Below are 20,785 nucleotides of genomic sequence, written 5' to 3'. Positions count from 1 at the left end.
CCCAGAATTTGCAAATGGTCATGTTTACCAATTGTCAATAGTAGACCTTTATGCCTTCAACTCTTCCATTCTTCACTTGTCTATAAAAAAAATTGGGCAGCATCTCCTCTGTAAATACACCATCCCGAGAATTATGGCTCGGCCCAAATTCAATAACAATCCGAGAATGGAACTCGGCCACATTATCACAAAGAATGCCAACAACATCAATATTCAATTTCCAACGCATTCCAACATTAACAACTCATTTCTACATAAGGCGACAACATCACATTCATTCAAATAAACTTCATACATTCAAACCAAAATCAATGATCATACGTTCAAATATTATTTCAAGGCCATTCAAGCATGATTCAAGATCATCTCACAATCCATAAAGTGTTCAAATCAGCCCAACCAACTTACAACATTACCCGAAATCCTCCAAGTTCAACAAGAACAACAACAACATATTTCTACCTTCCAAATTCATGAACTACATCAACATTCCACACATTTAACAATATCATTACCACAAGTATGCAATCTACATAAAAATTACCTTAGCTTCCAAATCAGCCCACAACCATCATAACTTCAATACGAGCCATCAAACATTCATTTTACTTCATAGAATTCATAACGACGACGATCAAAATACTAGATAACATGACTTCATTTCATGCACACCAAGCAGCCCCTATTCGGCCACTCCACAACACACAACACTCCGTGAGTTTTATTCATTTTCTATGCATTACAACAACACCCAACATGCTAAATACAATTAGTTCCTCAATCCTACACAACAACACACACACACACGCCACAAAGCAATTCACACCCGCCAAGGCCCAACATGCTCTCCTTCATGAATTTCATTCATTTCCATACTCCACAACATCAACAAACCATGCATAGCACATAAAAGAAAGAATTACACCTTACCTCTCCTTCAACTTTTCCCACGGCTAAGGTGATGATTTGCAAGAACAAATGATTTCCTTGTCCCAACGATTACTCCACGTTAACGAGGGCCTTCCATTTAGTAGCAAGACATGGACAAAACAATTTTGCATGATCAATTGTATAGGGCCGTTCGGCCGCCCCTCTTCATGTCCGTTCTCCTCTCTTTCTTCTTCTCTTTTTCTTTCTTCTTGAAATTTCTAGGCTTGTCTAAATGATGACTTGCCTCTTACTTAGTCATCATATACATATATATATATAAAAATTAAAGCACATGGCCGGTTGGCCCCTCTTATTTTCCTCCAAATTTCTCTAATTTTCTAGACTTTTCTTTGTCTTCCCCTCCAAGTTTCTTGAATTTCCCTTAAGTCCCAAAAGATGACTAATATAATTAACATGTCATCTAATTCCATTCATATATATATTTCAAGCCTCCATGTGGCCATGTCCCACCTCACTCTCATTTCATGAAATTTTTTAAATTTTTCCATAATGCATTTTTTTTTGTCCCAAACTTTTCCTTAATGCTTCCTTCCAACAAAATCATAACCATTTGTCGTAAAACAAAGTCGAGAGATAACCTTGTCCATAATTCTTCGCAACCAACTTAAAAATATTCCGACGTGCGAAATGCGGGTATAACATTCTTCCCCTTTAGAACATTCGTCCTCGAATGTTCGACCGGGCGCACAGGTCTCATAAGCGCCTCGGGGGAGCTCCTTTTTATAGCTATTGCTGTCCTTCATATTATCTTTTAGGCTATCCAATACCATCCCCTTGTCATACTCTTTTCCTTCGTACACCTCCATCTTCTAGTGTTCTACCACTCGATGTTTTTGCGAGACTTCTCACACTGCTCAAACACCATCCTGATTCTTATACGCTTATTGTTGGTCTTTCCGACCTTGTTACCTTGGTTCCATAAGGGAGTTTCATTTGTGGCCCAAGCATCCACACCAAACATACTACCGTATCAACTGTTCCTATTTCATCCTTACATTCCTCTCACCAGCTTCCCCCCTTTAGGGGCGTACTCATACCATTAACCATTCATGCCTATCTCTTTTTTTTTTTTTGCGCACGAGAAATCTTATGCTACCTTTATGTTGTTCAAGCCTATCCTAATTCCAAAGCCATAGCGTACTTTTCTCTCTCTCTCTCTCTAATCTCGCTCGTCGCGTGCCGGGTGGCTCCTTTTGCCACCCTCCAACCATCTTGTACATTCTAATTTCTCATTGTCCCTTGGATCAATATTTGCGAAAATTTGGCATACTTCCTGTGGGTCACCCATCATGAAATTGCTCCTCCCTGAGCACACTTAACCTTGCAACTTCAACAGATTCTGGTCCCCTAATACTGGTATAATCACGTCCACTCCCACACATAACCTTTATTACATATCCTGGAGCCAGTCAAAGTTTCACAGATTCCGAGGCGTGTTCGCAACACGTCCTTTCTCCTGTAATTACCGTTTTGCCCTTTTTGATTCTTAATGTTCACCTTCACTTCCATTCTCCCGACTTACATTTCAGTAATACTTCAATATTCTTACCTCATCCAACATGTCTCGTCCGCACCATTGCTTACCACCGTACTTTGTAACCGTTGATGCCATAGGTCGCTTTTGTCGACGTCGTCCTTCAACCGAAATAGAAGGTTAGTACAAGGGACTTCATACCCTATGACCGGGCTCTATCGCACGATCTTAGATATGAAAGAAGGTCAACAATTCTTAGATATGAAAGAAGGTCAACAATCTTAGATGCCCCGTAGCCTCTTGTTTATAAACGTGGCGCGCAACACACCATAAACAAGACTTACCGGACACGACTTTGCGTACAACCCCTAGGACAGACCCGCTCGATACCACTTTGTCACACCCCCGAACTTACCGGGGTGTGATGGGCACCCGACCCTCCTCGAGTCGAGCGAACCCTTAAACGTTCGTTACATTAAAACCCGTCATTTCGAAAATTTTTAAGAAAACATGAAACTTTTCGAACATTAATCATTATCCGAAATTACATACTCGTTAACATTTACAAATTATTCGCACTTCCCCGCGCACTATCCACAAGACACCGTTCGCAAAGTCTCTAACATATGCTAAAAACCATGACACGAACACTTTGACTCGCAACACTCCGAACCGAGGTGGAGCTCGCCAATCCCGCGGGGACAACTTAGCAAGTCTTCTTTCATCTGGTGTACCGCGTGGCATGAAACGCAGCCCCCCCCCCCCGAAGAAGGAGGGTCAAGACGGAATATGTACCGAGTATGTAAAGCATTACGAAGCGTAAATCGAAAATACAACAAAAGCAAGTTTAGGTTACCCGACATGAATTAAATATTTAAATAAAATAGTCCCTTCGGGCGGCCGCTTCCGGCGCACAATAATGATAGCCCTTTTCGGCATTGCCGCTTCCGCGTAATGATAATGACGATAATAATAATAATAATAATAATACTAATAATAATAATAATAGTAATAATAATAATAATAATCCCCCTTCGGTGTGTGGTCCAAAGATACGTCTATCCCGGCCCCACGGACATGTCGTCCCGACGTAAAATGATGGCCCCTTTGGGCATGCCGGTCCAACATACGTCTATCTCCGGCCCCATCGGACATGCTGGCCCCGACATAATCCTAGCCCTTCGGGCATGTCACTCGCGGCATACGGCTACCCCCCGGCCCCATCGGCATGCCACCGCGACATAATACTAATCCTAGCCCCTTCGGCATATTAATAATAGTAATAATAATAATAAAATACGTACCCCTTCGGGTGGTTTTTTAAAAGTTTTATAAAATATCACACCCCTTCGGAGTGGTTTTGTACGCACCCCTTCGGAGTGGTTTTAGAAAAGCCTTAGAAAATAATATATCACACCCCCTTCGGAGTGGTTTTAAGAAAGCTTTAGAAAATAATATATCACACCCCCTTCGGAGTGGTTTTGGAAAGTTTTATAAAATATCACACTCCCCTCGGAGTGGTTTATGGAAGTTTCAAGGCAATTCGATTACATTCCTGCAAGTTACAAATGTTTGAACACTTTTCCAACAAAATATAAAGATTCTAGTTCAATCGCACTGAATGAATAGTGCTCCATTTCCGAGTTGGATTTCGATGAATGTAATAACCCCGAGGCTCAAATTCAAGCCTAATACACCTAAGACATGCCAAAAGAAGGAGAGGGATAGCTTCACATACCTTTCGGACGTCTTATGCTCGTTCAATCTCGAATCCCGTTTCGCCTTAATTTGCAAATGGTCATGTTTACCAATTGTCAATAGTAGACCTTTATGCCTTCAACTCTTCCATTCTTCACTTGTCTATAAAAAATCAAAAGATCTCCTCTCTCAGAATACACCATCCCGAGAATTATGGTTCGCCCAAATTCAATAACAATCCGAGAATGGAACTCCTCGGCCACATTATCACAAAGAATGCCAACAACATCAATATTCAATTTCCAACGCATTCCAACATTAACAACTCATTTCTACATAAGGCGACAACATCACATTCATTCAAATAAACTTCATACATTCAAACCAAAATCAATGATCATACGTTCAAATATTATTTCAAGGCCATTCAAGCATGATTCAAGATCATCTCGGACAATCCATAAGTGTTCAAATCAGCCCAACCAACTTACAACATTACCCGAAATCCTCCAAGTTCAACAAGAACAACAACAACATATTTCTACCTTCCAAATTCATGAACTACATCAACATTCCACACATTTAACAATATCATTACCACAAGTATGCAATCTACATAAAAATTACCTTAGCTTCCAAATCAGCCCACAACCATCATAACTTCAATATGAGCCATCAAACATTCATTTTACTTCATAGAATTCATAACGACGACGATCAAAATACTAGATAACATGACTTCATTTCATGCACACCAAGCAGCCCCTATTCGGCCACTCCACAACACACAAACACTCCGTGAGTTTTATTCATTTTCTATGCATTACAACAACACCCAACATGCTAAATACAATTAGTTCCTCAATCCTACACAACAACACACACACACACGGCCACAAAGCAATTCACACGGCCAAGGCCCAACATGCTCCCCTTCATGAATTTCATTCATTTCCATACTCCACAACATCAACAAACCATGCATAGCACATAAAAGAAAGAATTACACCTTACCTCTCCTTCAACTTTTCCCACGGCTAAGGTGATGATTTGCAAGAACAAATGATTTCCTTGTCCCAACGATTACTCCACGTTAACGAGGGCCTTCCATTTAGTAGCAAGACATGGACAAAACAATTTTGCATGATCAATTGTATGGGGCTGTTCGCCGCCCCTCTTCATGTCCGTTCTCCTCTCTTTCTTTCTTCTCTTTTCTTTCTCTTTCTTGAAATTTCTAGGCTTGTCTAAATGATGACTTGCCTCTTACTTAGTCATCATATACATATATATATATAAAAATTAAAGCACATGGCCGGTTGGCCCCTCTTATTTTCCTCCAAATTTCTCTAATTTTCTAGACTTTTCTTTGTCTTCCCCTACAAGTTTCTTGAATTTCCTTAAGTCCCAAAAGATGACTAATATAATTAACATGTCATCTAATTCCATTCATATATATATTTCAAGCCTCCATGTGGCCATGTCCCACCTCACTCTCATTTCATGAAATTTTTTAAATTTTTCCATAATGCATTTTTTTTTTTTTTTGTCCCAAACTTTTCCTTAATGCTTCCTTCCAACAAAATCATAACCATTTGTCGTAAAACAAAGTCGAGAGATAACCTTGTCCATAATTCTTCGCAACCAACTTAAAAATATTCCGACGTGCGAAATGCGGGGTATAACATTAGCTTCACTTTACTTTAACTCCAAGTAAACTCCTCCTTCAAAGAACTAGTAGAAACACAAGCTCAACTACCACCAGAAGCTATGCGGAAGGGAAAATCACATCAAAATCTCTTAGAACTGGATCTAACTAGTAAAGGAACCCTTGGAGGGTATTTAGAAACTTATAGGACCTAGAGAAGCTCAAAAATTAAATTGGAAATAAGAGCACCACTTCAACACTTAAATAGAAAACCTCCACCGCCTCTAAAGTACGGCCACTTTTACGGCCCGTACTTCCTTTTCACGGGGGGATTGCCACCGTAGAATACTTCTATGCTCCGTCAATCCCCATCGTACTTCCACCCTCAAAACTCAATTTCCTGCTTTGCTTTTACGGTGGAGAACTACCAATCTATGCCTCGTACTTCAGTTTCACAACTCGTACTTTGGTCGTGATTCATGACTAGTTGTCGAACTTCGACGAAACGTACTTACTTCGATTCGATTAGCCTCTAACTCTTATAACACTAACTTAACATTGGTTTTAAACCATCTTCATCCCTTCTAATACCATCAACCCTCCAAATTCATCTTAGCTTACGTACGACATACCTTAATATGAGAATGCGGGATGTTACAAAATCCATCAACACCCAACCCAAATCAAGTTTACCCAATCAATATGGAGCATTTCTAAGAATCAGTCAATAATTTTTGAAGTAATTAAGGAATCAACTCAAAGTCCATTTTTTTCAAGAAAGTTGGCACAAGAAAAATAGCTCAATTTTGGAACCCAAAATTGACCCCGAAATCATCATTAGATCTCGAAATTAGAACCTAATATAGTTTACCCATGATCAAAACAACTTGAACCCAAAAGATGGGGCAAAATTTGCACAAAAAGGTCCCTAAAACTCAAATTTTGCACTCTACACTGCTGAAATTTCAGGTACGAAAATGAAAGAAAAATGGACAAACTTTGATCCAAATCAACTCCAAATACTTCTAAATTTCATATTCAATCTCTTTACTCTATTTCCAACAAAAAACTCACTCGAAAATTACTTCAATTTTCAGATCCTAATTTTTTTTTTTCTTTTCCAAATATAAGAAAGCTAAGGATAAGAATTGTAGAAACAATTCTTTTTTCAAGCTCTGATACCAAGTGATTCTAGATGCAAGAACAATAAACTGAACTACAATCAAGCAAGCAGGATAAGATACAAGAATATGATTAAGAAATAGAAATGAGGAAGAATAAACTTTACAAGAAAGGAAGGGATACTCTAATAATTAAAATGTACTAATAATCATTCGATATAATCTAAGGCGGAAGAGAAATTGAACTCATACAAGGGAATACTTACTCAAGTAATCAAGAGGGTTCAACTAGAGAGATAAGATGAGTCATCCCCAAAACTCACAAAGGAGCCTAAATCACAATTTTCATCCAAAAAATAACCATAATGTGAAAGACTTAAAGACTATTTATACTAGTCTTGCAAAAATATTCAAATTACATGAATGGCCAAATTATAAAAAATAGCCACTTCAAAGATATTGGTGGCCTTAAAGTATTCCTTCCATGCTTTCTTGAAGTTCTCCAAACTCATGACGGTTGGAAGAATGGTCCAAAGTCTTGATGACCTCCTCGTCGTCATCACTTCCCTCGTAAATCCATTTGAGCATGTTGTGGACTTCAAACGCTCTTTTAGTGACTCTTCCATGACACTTTAGCTTTTTGTGGGTGATTGAAAGTTCCCATATAAAAAGTAGCCCACACCCTCACTCTTGATTTTGACCTTGGTACCTCGATTTGCATCATAATCATTTTGAATCATGTTTATCAAGTTGTTTGTATCACAAAGTTATATGGCTATTTATCTTTGTGTGCCATTTAAATATATTCTATAAATAAAAGGTCTTTTCTTTACTATTTTGTTGTTTTACTTTGAGTCAAGTTATTCAGGTCGTTTATATTGCAAACTATATGGTTATAATAATTTTGTGTCATTCAATGTTTATGATTCGTTTTCTTTTTTTCATAAATATCCAATTCATGGATATATTGTGAAGAGAAGAAAAAAGTCAATTGCAATTTTATAAAAGCAGTTAGATTCAATATGTTCAAGAAAGCAAGATCAAGAATTCAATATGATTAAACTGTTCCGATACTAATTAACCTTGTAACACTAAAAATAGGAGAAGATAAAAAGACATGCACAACTACTTCAGATATTCCCAACACGTGTACATGACATGCAACAAACTGTTTCTTGGTTTCCTGTTAAACATAAAAACCTAAAACAAACAACCAGCTCGATTACCCGCGGCTACACGCCCATATTTGAAACCAAAAATAGATTCTCAGATTAACACAGCCCACATAACAAAGATTATTTAATGATCTTTGATTTGTGTGGAATTGGGAAATTTCTCTGAATAGAATAATTGGGTTGGGTTTGTCTGAGAAGAATTAATAATAATGAAGTTTGGAGAAACATTCATGGAGTATTTACAGGGGGAAGAAGGTTCAGACAAATATTGTCCACATGTTGAATACAAAAGGTTGAAAAAGGTTCTTAAGAGTTGCAGGGCTTGTAGATCAGCTTTGAAGGAATCCAGTTCTAATGGAGATGAAGATGATCATCATCAATCTAATTTATGCCAATTTCAGCCTTGCCAATGTACCTATTTCTTTTCTTTCCCCCCTTTTTAATATTATTTTCACTGTGGATATTATTAGTAGGAGTTATACTTTTCATTTAGGGAAAAGGGTCAAAAATACTCTTCTACCTTGGGAAAAGGGCTAAAAATATCCTCCAAACTAATTTTGGGTCAAAAATACCCCTCCAATCATTAAAGTTTACAAATATACCGCTGTCTTAGCAGAAATACGCAACATAACCGGATTTCATTTTTAAACCCGCTCTATTTAAAACCGACCCAATTAAATAAAAAATGCATGTGGGTTGCCCGCTGCTGTGCCTAGTGGCTCCAAATGTAGGACTCAGGAATAAATTAGTCGCATATGAGTTTTTTATATAGTTGGGTCGGTTTTAAATAGAGTGGGTTTAAAAATGAAATCGGGTTATGTTGCGGATTTCCGTTAAGACAGGGGTATATTTGAAAACTTTAATGACGGGAGGGGTATTTTTGACCCAAAATTAGTTCAGAGGATATTTTTAACCCTTTTCCCAAAGTAGAGGGGCATTTTTGACCCTTTTCCCTTTCATTTAATTCTCGAATTTGGGTATCTTCTTAATGTTGCTGTTATTTTGGTTTATTCTAGTCACTTTTTTTTTATTCAGTTGAACACCTCTGAGGCACCAATATAGATATAAAAGGGCAGCTCGGTGCACAAAACATCCGGCGTTAGCAGGTCGCAGCCTAAGGAGCCTCCACAGCTCGAACCCATGACCTATAGGAAGCACCAATATATATTCGGGAAAGGGTCAAAAATGCCCTTAAACTATGCAAAATTGAATAAAAATGCCCTCCGTTCATAGTTTGGCCCAAAAATGCACTTAAACTATAAAAATGCCCCTATTGTTACTTAATTGGGTTAAAAATGTCCTTTTCCTGATAAATATATTGTTTCTTTTCTTTTAAACGCATTTTTTTATAAAAATACTATTTTTAAAGAAACCTTTTCTTTTTTCTTTTCTTTTAAAAATCGCTTTAACTAATAAAAAAGTGGAAAGTAATTTTCTTTGTTCTTAATCTCATTTTATAAATTAAAATAAAATTACCCCATGTACTTTTTTAATTGATAATATAGGTCATATCTATAAGATCATGATCCGGAAAAGACCGCTGCCCAAGGAGCCTCCACGACTCGAACCCGTGGCATATAGGAATCACCAATATACATACACAGAGGGGAATCTAGGATTTCTAGAACATGGGTGCACTATTAAAGAAAGGAGAAAAAAATGCATTAAGTGGGAATTGATCCTTGTTCCTCTAGGTAAATAACTCAACTCCCAACCAAATGCACCATTAAGCTTGTTTCTAGCATTGGTGCCAGTAGGTAATATTAGATCAATTATAAAAATATGTACATAAACTACCTAGTTTTGCGGAAAGACCATGGGTTCACGTGCCCCATAAATTGCATATAAATCCCCCCCCCCCCCCTCTTCCCCCTCCCTATACACACGCACACACATATATGTATATATATACACTCTCTTCCTACAGAACCCGTGACCTATAGGAAGCACCAATATATATATATATATATATATGTATATATATATATACGCATATTGTCTTCATGTCGAAAGAAAATTATTACATTACAATCATAATAATTTTCATATACATCTGTTAAGCTGCTAGCTTGTATCGTTATTGAATTATCACTTGCAACTTTTCGTGAAACTTTGTGGTCAGCCAAACAATTGTAAATGAAGATCACATTATTTCTTGCCTTTTGTTTCTTCCTAATATCTTTCTCGCAGGGAAAAACAAGCCAGTAGTTTCCCTTAAGACTAAATGAATCCTAGAGTGAACAAATAAATAATACATGAATGAAATGAAAGGAAATTGTCATGAGTTAATGTAACTAGCTGAAGGTTTCGTATTAAGTATCACATATAATTATTTTCAGAAGATGGTTAACCTCACATATTTGAGTCTTTGTACTCATGAATCGGTTAATGTGATAAGTTGGCTTAACCTGTCTGCTGCAGCGTAACAGCTCCTTCATTCTAATACATGCTATATGAGGTATTTCAAAATTGAAACTGGAATCTTTACTTGGTACAAAATTCCAGGGAGATTTTTCATTTTTGTGGGGGAAACCTTAGATCATTTTCTTTTATATGTTGGGAAAGTGTAAACAAGGGAAGTATTTATATTTTTGAGGTTATGTAAGGTAGTAAAAAGGATAAAGGAAATGAGGGAAACAAGATATTGTATAGATTTAAAGAAATTAAACATTTGAGACCTCAAAAAAGGCTTAATGGAGGAAAAGTCACTTTTAATTTGAGGTATGAAATTGCAACTGATGCTCGACCAAAACTTTGCTTAACTTGGGCCATTGAAGATTTTAGATTAGTAGCTCTTTACAAGGTAATGCTTCGAGTGAACCCTCCGTAGAAATAGCAGAAGGACAATCATATGTTCCTATGTTATAGATTGGTTAACGGAGAACATCTAATTAAAATACATAGTGTCCAAATATATATTTTTTTTTATAACAAGGGAACCCGCAGCCGCTACCCTTCGGGTGCGCAGAGGGTAAACCCCGCTCTTGTGCAATAGCTCGCAAACCACACAGAAGAGATAACTCGCACTAGGCAAGTCCCGTGTGACGAGCTCGACCCAAAAGGTAAATCCTGAGACCTCCATTATGGAAGCCCCATGCTCAATCAACTGAGCCACCCTTGCGGGTCATAGTGTCCAAATATACTAATACTTCGTTTGAAGTCTATTAATGAGTAAACCCATCTGGAGCTCTGTATTTGAGGATAACTGCAACCTGATCTAAAGGCTTGAGAGAAGGAAGAAGTTAGGTGCTTTTTGGGGTATGTCTGGAGATATGGTCCTTCACTTCTGCTGGTTTCATCACGGTTTTACTTAAGACTTTTGGAGATATTGCCGAGTCCACTTAAAAGACTATTTGAGGGTATTTATGCTGTTGAGTGCTAGGAATGATCAATCAACTCTAATTTGATCTGGCTTGTTCAGAGGTAACTCAATTCCGTACGAACAATGTGTCTTTGGACCTATCAACCTTGTTATTGGAATCTTAAAGAATGCGATTCAGGTTTTGCCTCTGAGAATGTGTTTCGATATTAGAGGATATGAAAAACTGGGTTCAGACAGATTTAGTGTTGTGTAGGCAGAAACTTGATGTGTCATGGTTGATAATGACTTGGTGGATAATGGTAGGAGTAAGGTTCGAAAATGCCTGTGAGAGGGTTTAAAGGAATAAGGTGATGGGCAGAAGACGGGGTAGTCAATGCAGAAAGTGCACTATGGATTGATAATAGTTCTCTCATGGAAAGCCTAGGTTTTAATTCTATGCATCTCTGCCTCTTTTATTGCTTAAGTTGATGGTGTATGTAGCAGATTTCTCAGGAGGACCAAAGAAGGGACTGACTGTAGGATGCTGGCGACAGGGTTATTACTAATTTCTTTCTCATGATTGGAGCAGCTTTATGAACACTATTGTTTCTTCATGTCATGATGTCTTCAAACATGGGCTTTCAAAGACTGAATGTATGAGCTTTATTACAGTGAACTACTATGTAATTGATGATTCCTTTTATAGACATGGAGAGTGAGGGCTTCTAGAAATTGTTTTCAGAATAAGTCACTGCATTTCCGTGAAAGGCATTTGGAAACATTCTGGTTATTTTATTGAAAGCTATTATATTTGTATCTTTTCGAAAATGAAGATCTGTCCATACTACAGAATTTTCCGCAAGTGTACCACTAGGTAAAATAGGTTCATTTGAATTTCCTAAAAGCTCCCTTTTGAGGCTGAGCAAATGAATCTTCAGGAATTTGAGAAAGCGTTCTCTTCTGAAGAAGCTCTAGCAATACAATAGTTCATCTATATATGTTGCCTATTTTTTCATTTTTTTTTCAATATTGGTGTACAAGTTATACCAGATGGTATTGTCCATTTTCAACGGGGAGGCTTGTAAGAGTATTTGCTCTATTGATATTTCCAGAAATATGATCTTGCTGCAGCTAATGAGTATTTCGGAACCAGGAAATTTTCTTTGTTTCTTTCTCAATCACAGTCTGCATATTCCTTTTCCTTTCATTTTTGTTTATACCTTAAAATAGCATTTTTAGATAGGTAATGTTGTTGCCTTCTTTTTCATTTTTTTTTTTTTTTTTTTTTTTAGCTGAGGGTCTATCGAAAACAGCCTCTCTACCTTCTTAAGGTAGTGGGATCACACTAGGTTTGTTGTTGTTGTGATCTTTTCTCTGTTCGCTTTTTTATTTTTTATTTTTTTTTAAATGGGGGTTCTCTAAAAGAGAACCCCCCCCCCCCCGGGGCCCCACCCCCAACAAAAAATAGGCGTATGCCACTGAATTCGCTAGTTTTGCGGGATCCGTATACTTTAATTTTTAGATGCCCAGCATGCATGTTCTTTCCCTTTCATTTTTATTTATAAATACCTTAAAATAGCATTTTTAAGATAGGTAATCTTTTCTCTGTTCGCTAGTTTTGCGGGATCCATTTACTTTAATTTTTGGATGCCCAACATGCTTCATTTGATTCTCCTTTGTGAAAGCATTTAACTATGCACTTTTAAATTCTTCTAGTGTGTGATCAGAAGTTCTTCTCTGAATTGAAGAAGGAGGCTTCTGATATAGCTGGTTGCTTCAGTTCTAGAGTGAGAAGACTTCTCCAACTTCATACTGCTCCAGGAATGCAAAAATACCTGGTAACGTTGCGTCACTGTTTCAAGAATGATCAGCAGGCCATGAGGGAAGAGTGCCAAATACTAATTGAATATGCCTTGATGAATGCTATTGCTATGCAAAAGATTCTTAAGAAATATGATAAAGTAAGCGACAGTTTCATGTGTACTGCATTTTTCTTAAGCAGCAGTTTTATGTGTACTCTTTTTAAATGGCAACATCTTTATGTAGGTTCACTGCTCTGTGAATGGAAGGAACTTTAAGTCAAAGATGCGCGCTGAGCACCTTGAGATTCTACAATCACCATGGTTGATAGAACTAGGGGCTTTGTATTTGAATTTCAGTGAATCGAATGGCGGGAAATCTAATGAGATTTTCAACCATTTTTCTTGCAATCTCAGTGATACAGGTTCTATTATGACTTTGATGTTTCCAGATTCTGTGAAATTAGAGTATGATCTGACTTGTCCAATCTGCTTGGTAAGCACATTTGATAAAACCATGATATGTCATCCCACTCCTTGACAGGATATTATTAACTCACTTGTTCATGATTTCTAGGATATGGTGTTCAATCCATATGCTTTAGGCTGTGGGCATCTTTTCTGCAAATCTTGTGCTTGCACTGCAGCTTCTGTGATGATGTTCCAAGGTATTAAGGCTGCAAGTAACGAGTCAAAATGTCCAGTTTGCAGAGAGGTTAGCACTGTCACATAATCTTTATTTCTTTCGGTCACTTTTGAGAGCATATATTATACAGCAGCATCATTTTTTAAATGTAGAGTGCATACTGAAAACATTTCTTCTTTAACTGTTCTCCTCCAACTCTGCGCATATGTGGCATCTTTTTGTAACATACTCTGGAATCTCGTAAGCTTTGTATCCGTCATATAACTTTGTTTCCTATCTAGCAATTACAAAAAGAATTAACCAAGTAACATCTTCATCGAATGCAAACTACCAATTAGAGTTTATGGTTTAGCCAAGTCAAGGTTCTGGTATGTCTTCATTGTGAAGATCAATTTGATTTTTGAAAGTATGCCACAGATATGCTCAAGTAGAATTTTTCTTTGAATATTTACCATCTTGCTAAGCTGCTTCTGAGAGAAAACATGTATTTCAGTTTGGAAAAGAACCATGAGAACTATGGTCACGGTTTCACGTAATTTAAAGTGTATTTTCGGAAGAACGAGCTACTTCTTTGTTTTACCACTCTATTCTACAGTAACTTTCCCTCCTATTGATAAATTTCCACTCTTTACTCCTCACAACTATCATAACCACTGCCCACATGTCGTCCTCCACCCTTTAGTTATCACATGCCTCCAACCCTTCTTTTTTCCTGAAATGGTTAAGGATTGTATTCAAAACAGCACTAAGAGTGTGCTGGGAACTCCGTACAATGTGGAAAAGTATAGAAAAATAAAAGTACACCCCATCATAGACATGTAGGGATTCTAGTAGCTCTATAACAAAGTCGGCTTCATTTACAAGTTCCATTTTGCACCAAAATAAAACAAAGTTAGTGTTTTATCTTCTGAATGGAACTGTATTTGTCTTTGGAACATCTCAAGTTTCTCTCTTTCCCAACAATTCAAGCTGGTATGGTAGTCCCCCATTTCCTCCTTCCTTTATCAGTCCCAACACTGATCCAACATCTCAAAAAATCAGAGGTATTGCTAGGCGTTTTTCATTTAATGCCCAGTAAGTTCCAAAAGAGCTGCCACACTTGATCTGTAATTGAACAGTGAAGAAAAAGATGATAGTTGGATTCAGCTTGTGCCCCGCATAAATAACATTTGGATTCAGCTTGTGCCCCGCATAAATAACATTTGTTGTATAAGAAGTATCCTCTTCTTTGCAGATTGTTCTGTGTAAGAACTGCTTCTTTAGCTACCAACCATGCAAAACATGTTACTTTGTATGGAGCAGATAAGCACTGTGCAGAGGAGAGGCCATGTTTCCTTTCCTTCCAAAGCAATCTGCTGTCCTCATTTGTTAGTTCCTTAATCATTTCCAGCTTGTGGTAAAGAGAGGTATCACTGCAAACTTCCCAGTTTTGGAGAGATTCCATAACTCAACCTCTCTGTTGGTAGCCACTATTGTCACATGCCTACAACCTTTATGTTTAATGAACATTAAAATAACTTGGACTTCTCTGTGAAAAGCATTTTCAATGGAAATTTTTCCTATCGAACGGAATCAAACCTTACGAGAAATAGAAACATTTTCATGAAAAATAGGTGTTTCACCAACATGAGTGAAATCATCCATTGGATTAGGATTACTAGACTAGAAATACCAACTTTTTTCCCTACCTCTACTAATACACCATTTTAAAAATATGTTAGGAGCCCTTATGATTTATGAAAATCAAAATAACAACAATTTATAATTCAAATATAATAATAAAATTAATTATGAGAATTAAATTATGTAAAAGATGGAACAAGTATACCAAACGTCTGCGTAAAAGCATGAAAAATATATCCGTACCTTGAAGTTGAAAGTTGAAACTTGCTCCAGCATATTGCCAACTTCACCCTAAATAATTCATAGCAATTTGATAGCAAATTAACAATTGAATAGCAATTTTAGAGAGAAAGGGGGAGGAATTAGAGAGATGCTATGATTGGTAGGAAAAACATGAAGGATTGGGATATTTATAGTTGAGAATTAGGGTCAAAGTGTAATTTTATAAATTTAGCAGTTAAAAATAAAATTTACAGTTGGTCGGTCCTTAAGGGGCCGGTCCAGCTGGCCCAAGCTGTCAACCCTTCCGATATGGGCCCCCTTCCCCTTAGTGGTACCGGGCCGATCCAACCCCTATAGCCAAAACAAGCCTTTCTATTCCCATTACTATCCTCTTATCTGTGCAGTAACAGTTTTCTTGATAATATTTGGCTTTTACGTGGAGAACGTCTTGTGAACTTTTATTGAAGCCGAACTAGTTATCCCTTCGCTCTCCGAATAAATATGTAAAAGTGAAATAAGAGTTAATTTATTGTTGCAGGTTGGAACTTATGCTAATGCAGTGCATATGATGGAATTAGATTTGCTTCTGAAGAAGAGGTCAGTAACATAAAGTAGTATATATTTTTCCTATCAACTGGTAGTTTCATTTTTTTATTTCTTTTTTACTAATTTATACACTAAATTTCCAAAGGTGATTGAGTAAAATGTTAGCAAAATGCTTCTTGGAATATAATGTGTGTGACATGAATGAATTTTCAGATTTAAGCAGTATTGGAAGGAAAGACATGCTTCTGAACGAGCTGAAATGGTGAAGCAATCAAAGCTCTACTGGGATAACCAAACGAGATATGTTATCGGTTATTAGATACTGTCTGATATCAGCTTTTGGCCGATTCAGCTATCTTGAGGTAACGACAGCATATGAGCGCGATGGAGCTATACGGAGGATCTATTTCCTCTGAGCTCCAATTTATTGATTTGGAGATAATCACCATCTGGTGTTTTGGTTTATTTGAATAACTGTTTCTTGACATTGAAAGGGTTCTTGATTCCTAGATTATTGGAGTCCGCCAAAGTTGCTCAAAGTCACCATTGTAACTTAGTTTTTCTTTTGCAATTTTATTTGCAAATTTTCTTGACTCATTTTGTCAGATTTCAAGGTGGCAATTTTGACTTGGACTTCAGATATCTTAAATCAGTGCCTTAATAAAATCCATTTTGCTGTTTCTTATATGTTTTTTTCTATTATAGCTTCTTTTTTAGAGTCCGGAGCCAAAATGGCTTCTTTTTACAGCCATTACACCAAAATGGCATGCCTTTTTTTTTTTAAACCCAAATGGGTATTTCGTGCAATGTTGCACGAAATGCAACAAATTTTGTTTTTTTTTTTTTTATTTCGTTTTTTATATTAAAAACGAAATTAAAAAAAAATAAAAATTTGTTGCATTTCGTGCAACATTGCACGAAATGCAACAAATTTTTTTTTTTTTTTTTGGGGAAGGAAAATATTAAAGGAAAATGGTTATTTTAAGTTTTTAACCGTTAAAAACTTAAAATAACCATTTTCCTTTAATATTTTCCTTCCCCAACGTCTCTCTCTCTATTCTCTTCCTATTTATACACCACAACCCCTTCTCCTCCACCATATATATTAGAAATTTCAAGAATTCCTCCATTAAATTTCTTCTCTTTGCCATCAATTTTCTTCCTTTCCATTAATCTTTGAACCAATGATTTATAATACTAGACTTGTTTGAAATCTTTAAATTTTGCCCTTCGGTTCCGTAACACCCACGTGCAACAAAATTTTAAAAAAAAATTCGGAAGCGCTTTTAAATTCATGCCGGACCCGGCATACTTGTTATTAAGCGAATGCACTGTTATCGAAACTTATTGGGCAGTAAAAAATTCCGGGTCCGGCATAACTTTGATAATTCCTTCACAAAGTTATGTCGGGCCAAAGATCTGAAGTTTGCCCACCGAGTATGCATCGGCATAAATTTGTTAATGAATTATCAAACTTATGCGATGGGGGCATACTTATGCCTTATACTTTTGCCTTGAAGCATATATATATATGTATTTGTCATTCCAAACTAATTATGGGTTGCATTGTATAAGTGTTAATTGTTAAACACCACGAGGCACGAACCCATTGTCATTAACGTGAGATACTAACTACTATTCGCTTAATTCGAACAATTTATTGTTAGGTTTTCAAGTATATATACGAAGATCCACACGAATCTATTGATTTGTTAATTTCTTTGGGATATAACTTAATTACCACAAACTCAATCATGTGACGCAAAGTTTTATGGTTACTTTAAATTTAATAGCCTTCGAAAAATCTAGTACTCTATATTCCGTTAAGTTGACATATCGCTTGGGTTCTTGTCTCAAGCCGAATTCATACTTATGTTAATTGTTGTTAATTTGTAAACCGAGATTAAGCATGTGAGTTGGAACAATATCCGCATAAGAAGATTAAAATGCAAGCTCGATCCGAGGCATACTTAGAAATGCAAAATATTTTTAATATTGAATTATCCGGGATCCGACTTTTAGTGTTTTAACTAAAGTCTGGGGGCATTTAGTTATGTTTAGTTATCACGGTCCGTATAACTTTTGATAATTCCTTCACAAAGTTATCACGGTCCAAAGATACAAGTTATGTATCGGCATAAATTTGTTAACGAATTATCAAACTTATGCCGATGGGGGGCATACTTATGCCTTATGGGCGGACTTTGCCTTGATATATATGTATTTGTCATTCCAAACTAATTATGGGTTGCATTGTATAGCAATGTTAATTGTTAAACACCATTGTCAACCCTATTATTAACGTGAGATACTAACTACTATTCGCTTAATTCGAACAATTTATTGTTAGGTTTTGAAGTATATATACGAAGATCCACACGAATCTATGAGAATATTGATTTGTTAATTTCTTTGGGATATAACTTAATTACCACAAACTCTTGTCATGGACGCAAAGTTTTTATGGTTACTTTAAATTTAATAGCTCGAATTCGAAAAATCTAGTACTCTATATTCCGTTAAGTTGGACATATCGCTTGGGTTGCTTGTCTCGAAGTTTGAATTCATACTTATGTTAATTGTTGTTAATTTGTAAACCGAGATTAAGCATGTGAGTTGGAACAATATCCGCATAAGAAGATTAAAATGCAAGCTCGATACGAGGCATACTTTCTTAGAAATGCAAGCCGAATATCTTTGGAGAAGTGCGTATTTTTAGTTATATTTAGTTATCCGGATCCGGCGTACTTTTAGTTGTTTTAACTAAAAGTCTGCATTAGGGCAGACTTTTAGTTATGTTTAGTTATCTCGGGTCCGGCATAACTTTGATAATTCCTTCACAAAGTTATGCCGGGTCCGATACAAGTTTGCCCATTAAAAGTATGCCCCCATCGGCATAAATTTGTTAACGAATTATCAAACTTATGCCGATGGGGGCATACTTATGCCTTATGGGCAGACTTTGCCTTGAAGCATATATATGTATTTGTCATTCCAAACTAATTATGGGTTGCATTGTATAGCAGTATGTTAATTGTTAAACACCACAGAGGCACGAACCCATTGTCATTAACGTGAGATACTAACTACTATTCGCTTAATTCGAACAATTTATTGTTAGGTTTTGATATATATATAGGATCCACACGAATGCATAGAATATTGATTTGTTAATTTCTTTGGGATATAACTTAATTACCACAAACTCACCGTCATGGGACGCAAAGTTTTATGGTTACTTTAAATTTAATAGCTCGGTTCGAAAAATCTAGTACTCTATATTCCGTTAAGTTGGACATATCGCTTGGGTTGCTTGTCTCGAAATTTGAATTCATACTTATGTTAATTGTTGTTAATTTGTAAACCGAGATTAAGCATGTGAGTTGGAACAATATCTGCATAAGAAGATTAAAATGCAAGCTCGATCCGAGGCATACTTTCTTAGAAATGCAAATCGAATATGCTTTGGATGGGGGCGACTTTTAGTTATATTTAGTTATGCGGATCCGGCAGACTTTTAGTTGTTTTTAACCAAAAGTCTCGCCGGAGGAGACTTTTAGTTATGTTTAGTTATGCCGTCCGGCATAACTTTGATAATTCCTTCACAAAGTTATGCCGGGTCCAAAATACAAGTTTGCCCATTAAAAGTATGCCCATCTGGCATAAATTTGTTAACGAATTATCAAACTTATGCCGATGGGGGCATACTTATGCCTTATAAGGCGACTTTGCCTTGAAGCATATATATGTATTTGTCATTCCAAACTAATTATGGGTTGCATTGTATAGCAGTATGTTAATTGTTAAACACCACAGAGGCACGAACCCATTGTCATTAACGTGAGATACTAACTACTATTCCCTTAATTCGAACAATTTATTGTTAGGTTTTGAAGTATATATACGAGGATCCACACGAATCACGCAGAATATTGATTTGTTAATTTCTTTGGGATATAACTTAATTACCACAAACTCACCGTCATGGACGCAAAGTTTTATGGTTACTTTAAATTTAATAGCTCGATTCGAAAAAAAATCTAGTACTCTATATTCGTTAAGTTGGACATATCGCTTGGGTTCTTGTCTCAAGCTGAATTCATACTTATGTTAATTGTTGTTAATTTGTAAACTGAGATTAAGCATGTGAGTTGGAACAATATCTGCATAAGAAGATTAAAATGCAAGCTCGATCCGAGGCATACTTTCTTAGAAATGCAAAAATTTGAATATGTTTGGAGGGGCGTACTTTTAGTTATATTTAGTTATGCCGATCCGGCAGACTTTAGTTGTTTTTAACTAAAAGTCCGCCGGAGGGGGCAGACTTTAGTTATGTTTAGTTATGCCGGTCCGGCATAACTTTGATAATTCCTTCACAAAGTTATGCCGGTCCAAAGATAAGTTTGCCCATTAAAAGTATGCCCCCGTGGATAAATTTGTTAACGAATTATCAAACTTATGCCGATGGGGCATACTTATGCCTTATGGGCGTACTTTGCCTTGAAGCATATATATGTATTTGTCATTCCAAACTAATTATGGGTTGCATTGTATAGCAAGTATGTTAATTGTTAAACACCACGA

At 36.6% G+C, this 20,785-nt stretch overlaps 1 protein-coding gene across 1 annotated transcript; it reads left to right on the top strand.

The window, feature by feature from the left end:
* The first annotated feature begins 7,883 nt into the window (after positions 1-7,883).
* LOC132061847 (probable E3 ubiquitin-protein ligase BAH1-like) lies at positions 7,884-16,886 on the top strand. The gene is made up of 6 exons (XM_059454510.1): positions 7,884-8,475; positions 13,082-13,326; positions 13,412-13,660; positions 13,742-13,879; positions 16,194-16,252; positions 16,415-16,886. Exons 1-6 carry the CDS (start codon positions 8,274-8,276, stop codon positions 16,518-16,520), a joined length of 999 nt encoding a protein of 332 aa, XP_059310493.1. The 5' UTR covers positions 7,884-8,273; the 3' UTR covers positions 16,521-16,886.
* The last annotated feature ends 3,899 nt before the right edge of the window (positions 16,887-20,785 follow it).

Source organism: Lycium ferocissimum, chromosome 7 (assembly GCF_029784015.1).
Source record: "Lycium ferocissimum isolate CSIRO_LF1 chromosome 7, AGI_CSIRO_Lferr_CH_V1, whole genome shotgun sequence".
NCBI classification, from domain to species: domain Eukaryota; kingdom Viridiplantae; phylum Streptophyta; class Magnoliopsida; order Solanales; family Solanaceae; genus Lycium; species Lycium ferocissimum.
This window is presented reverse-complemented; position numbering and strand designations above follow the sequence as displayed.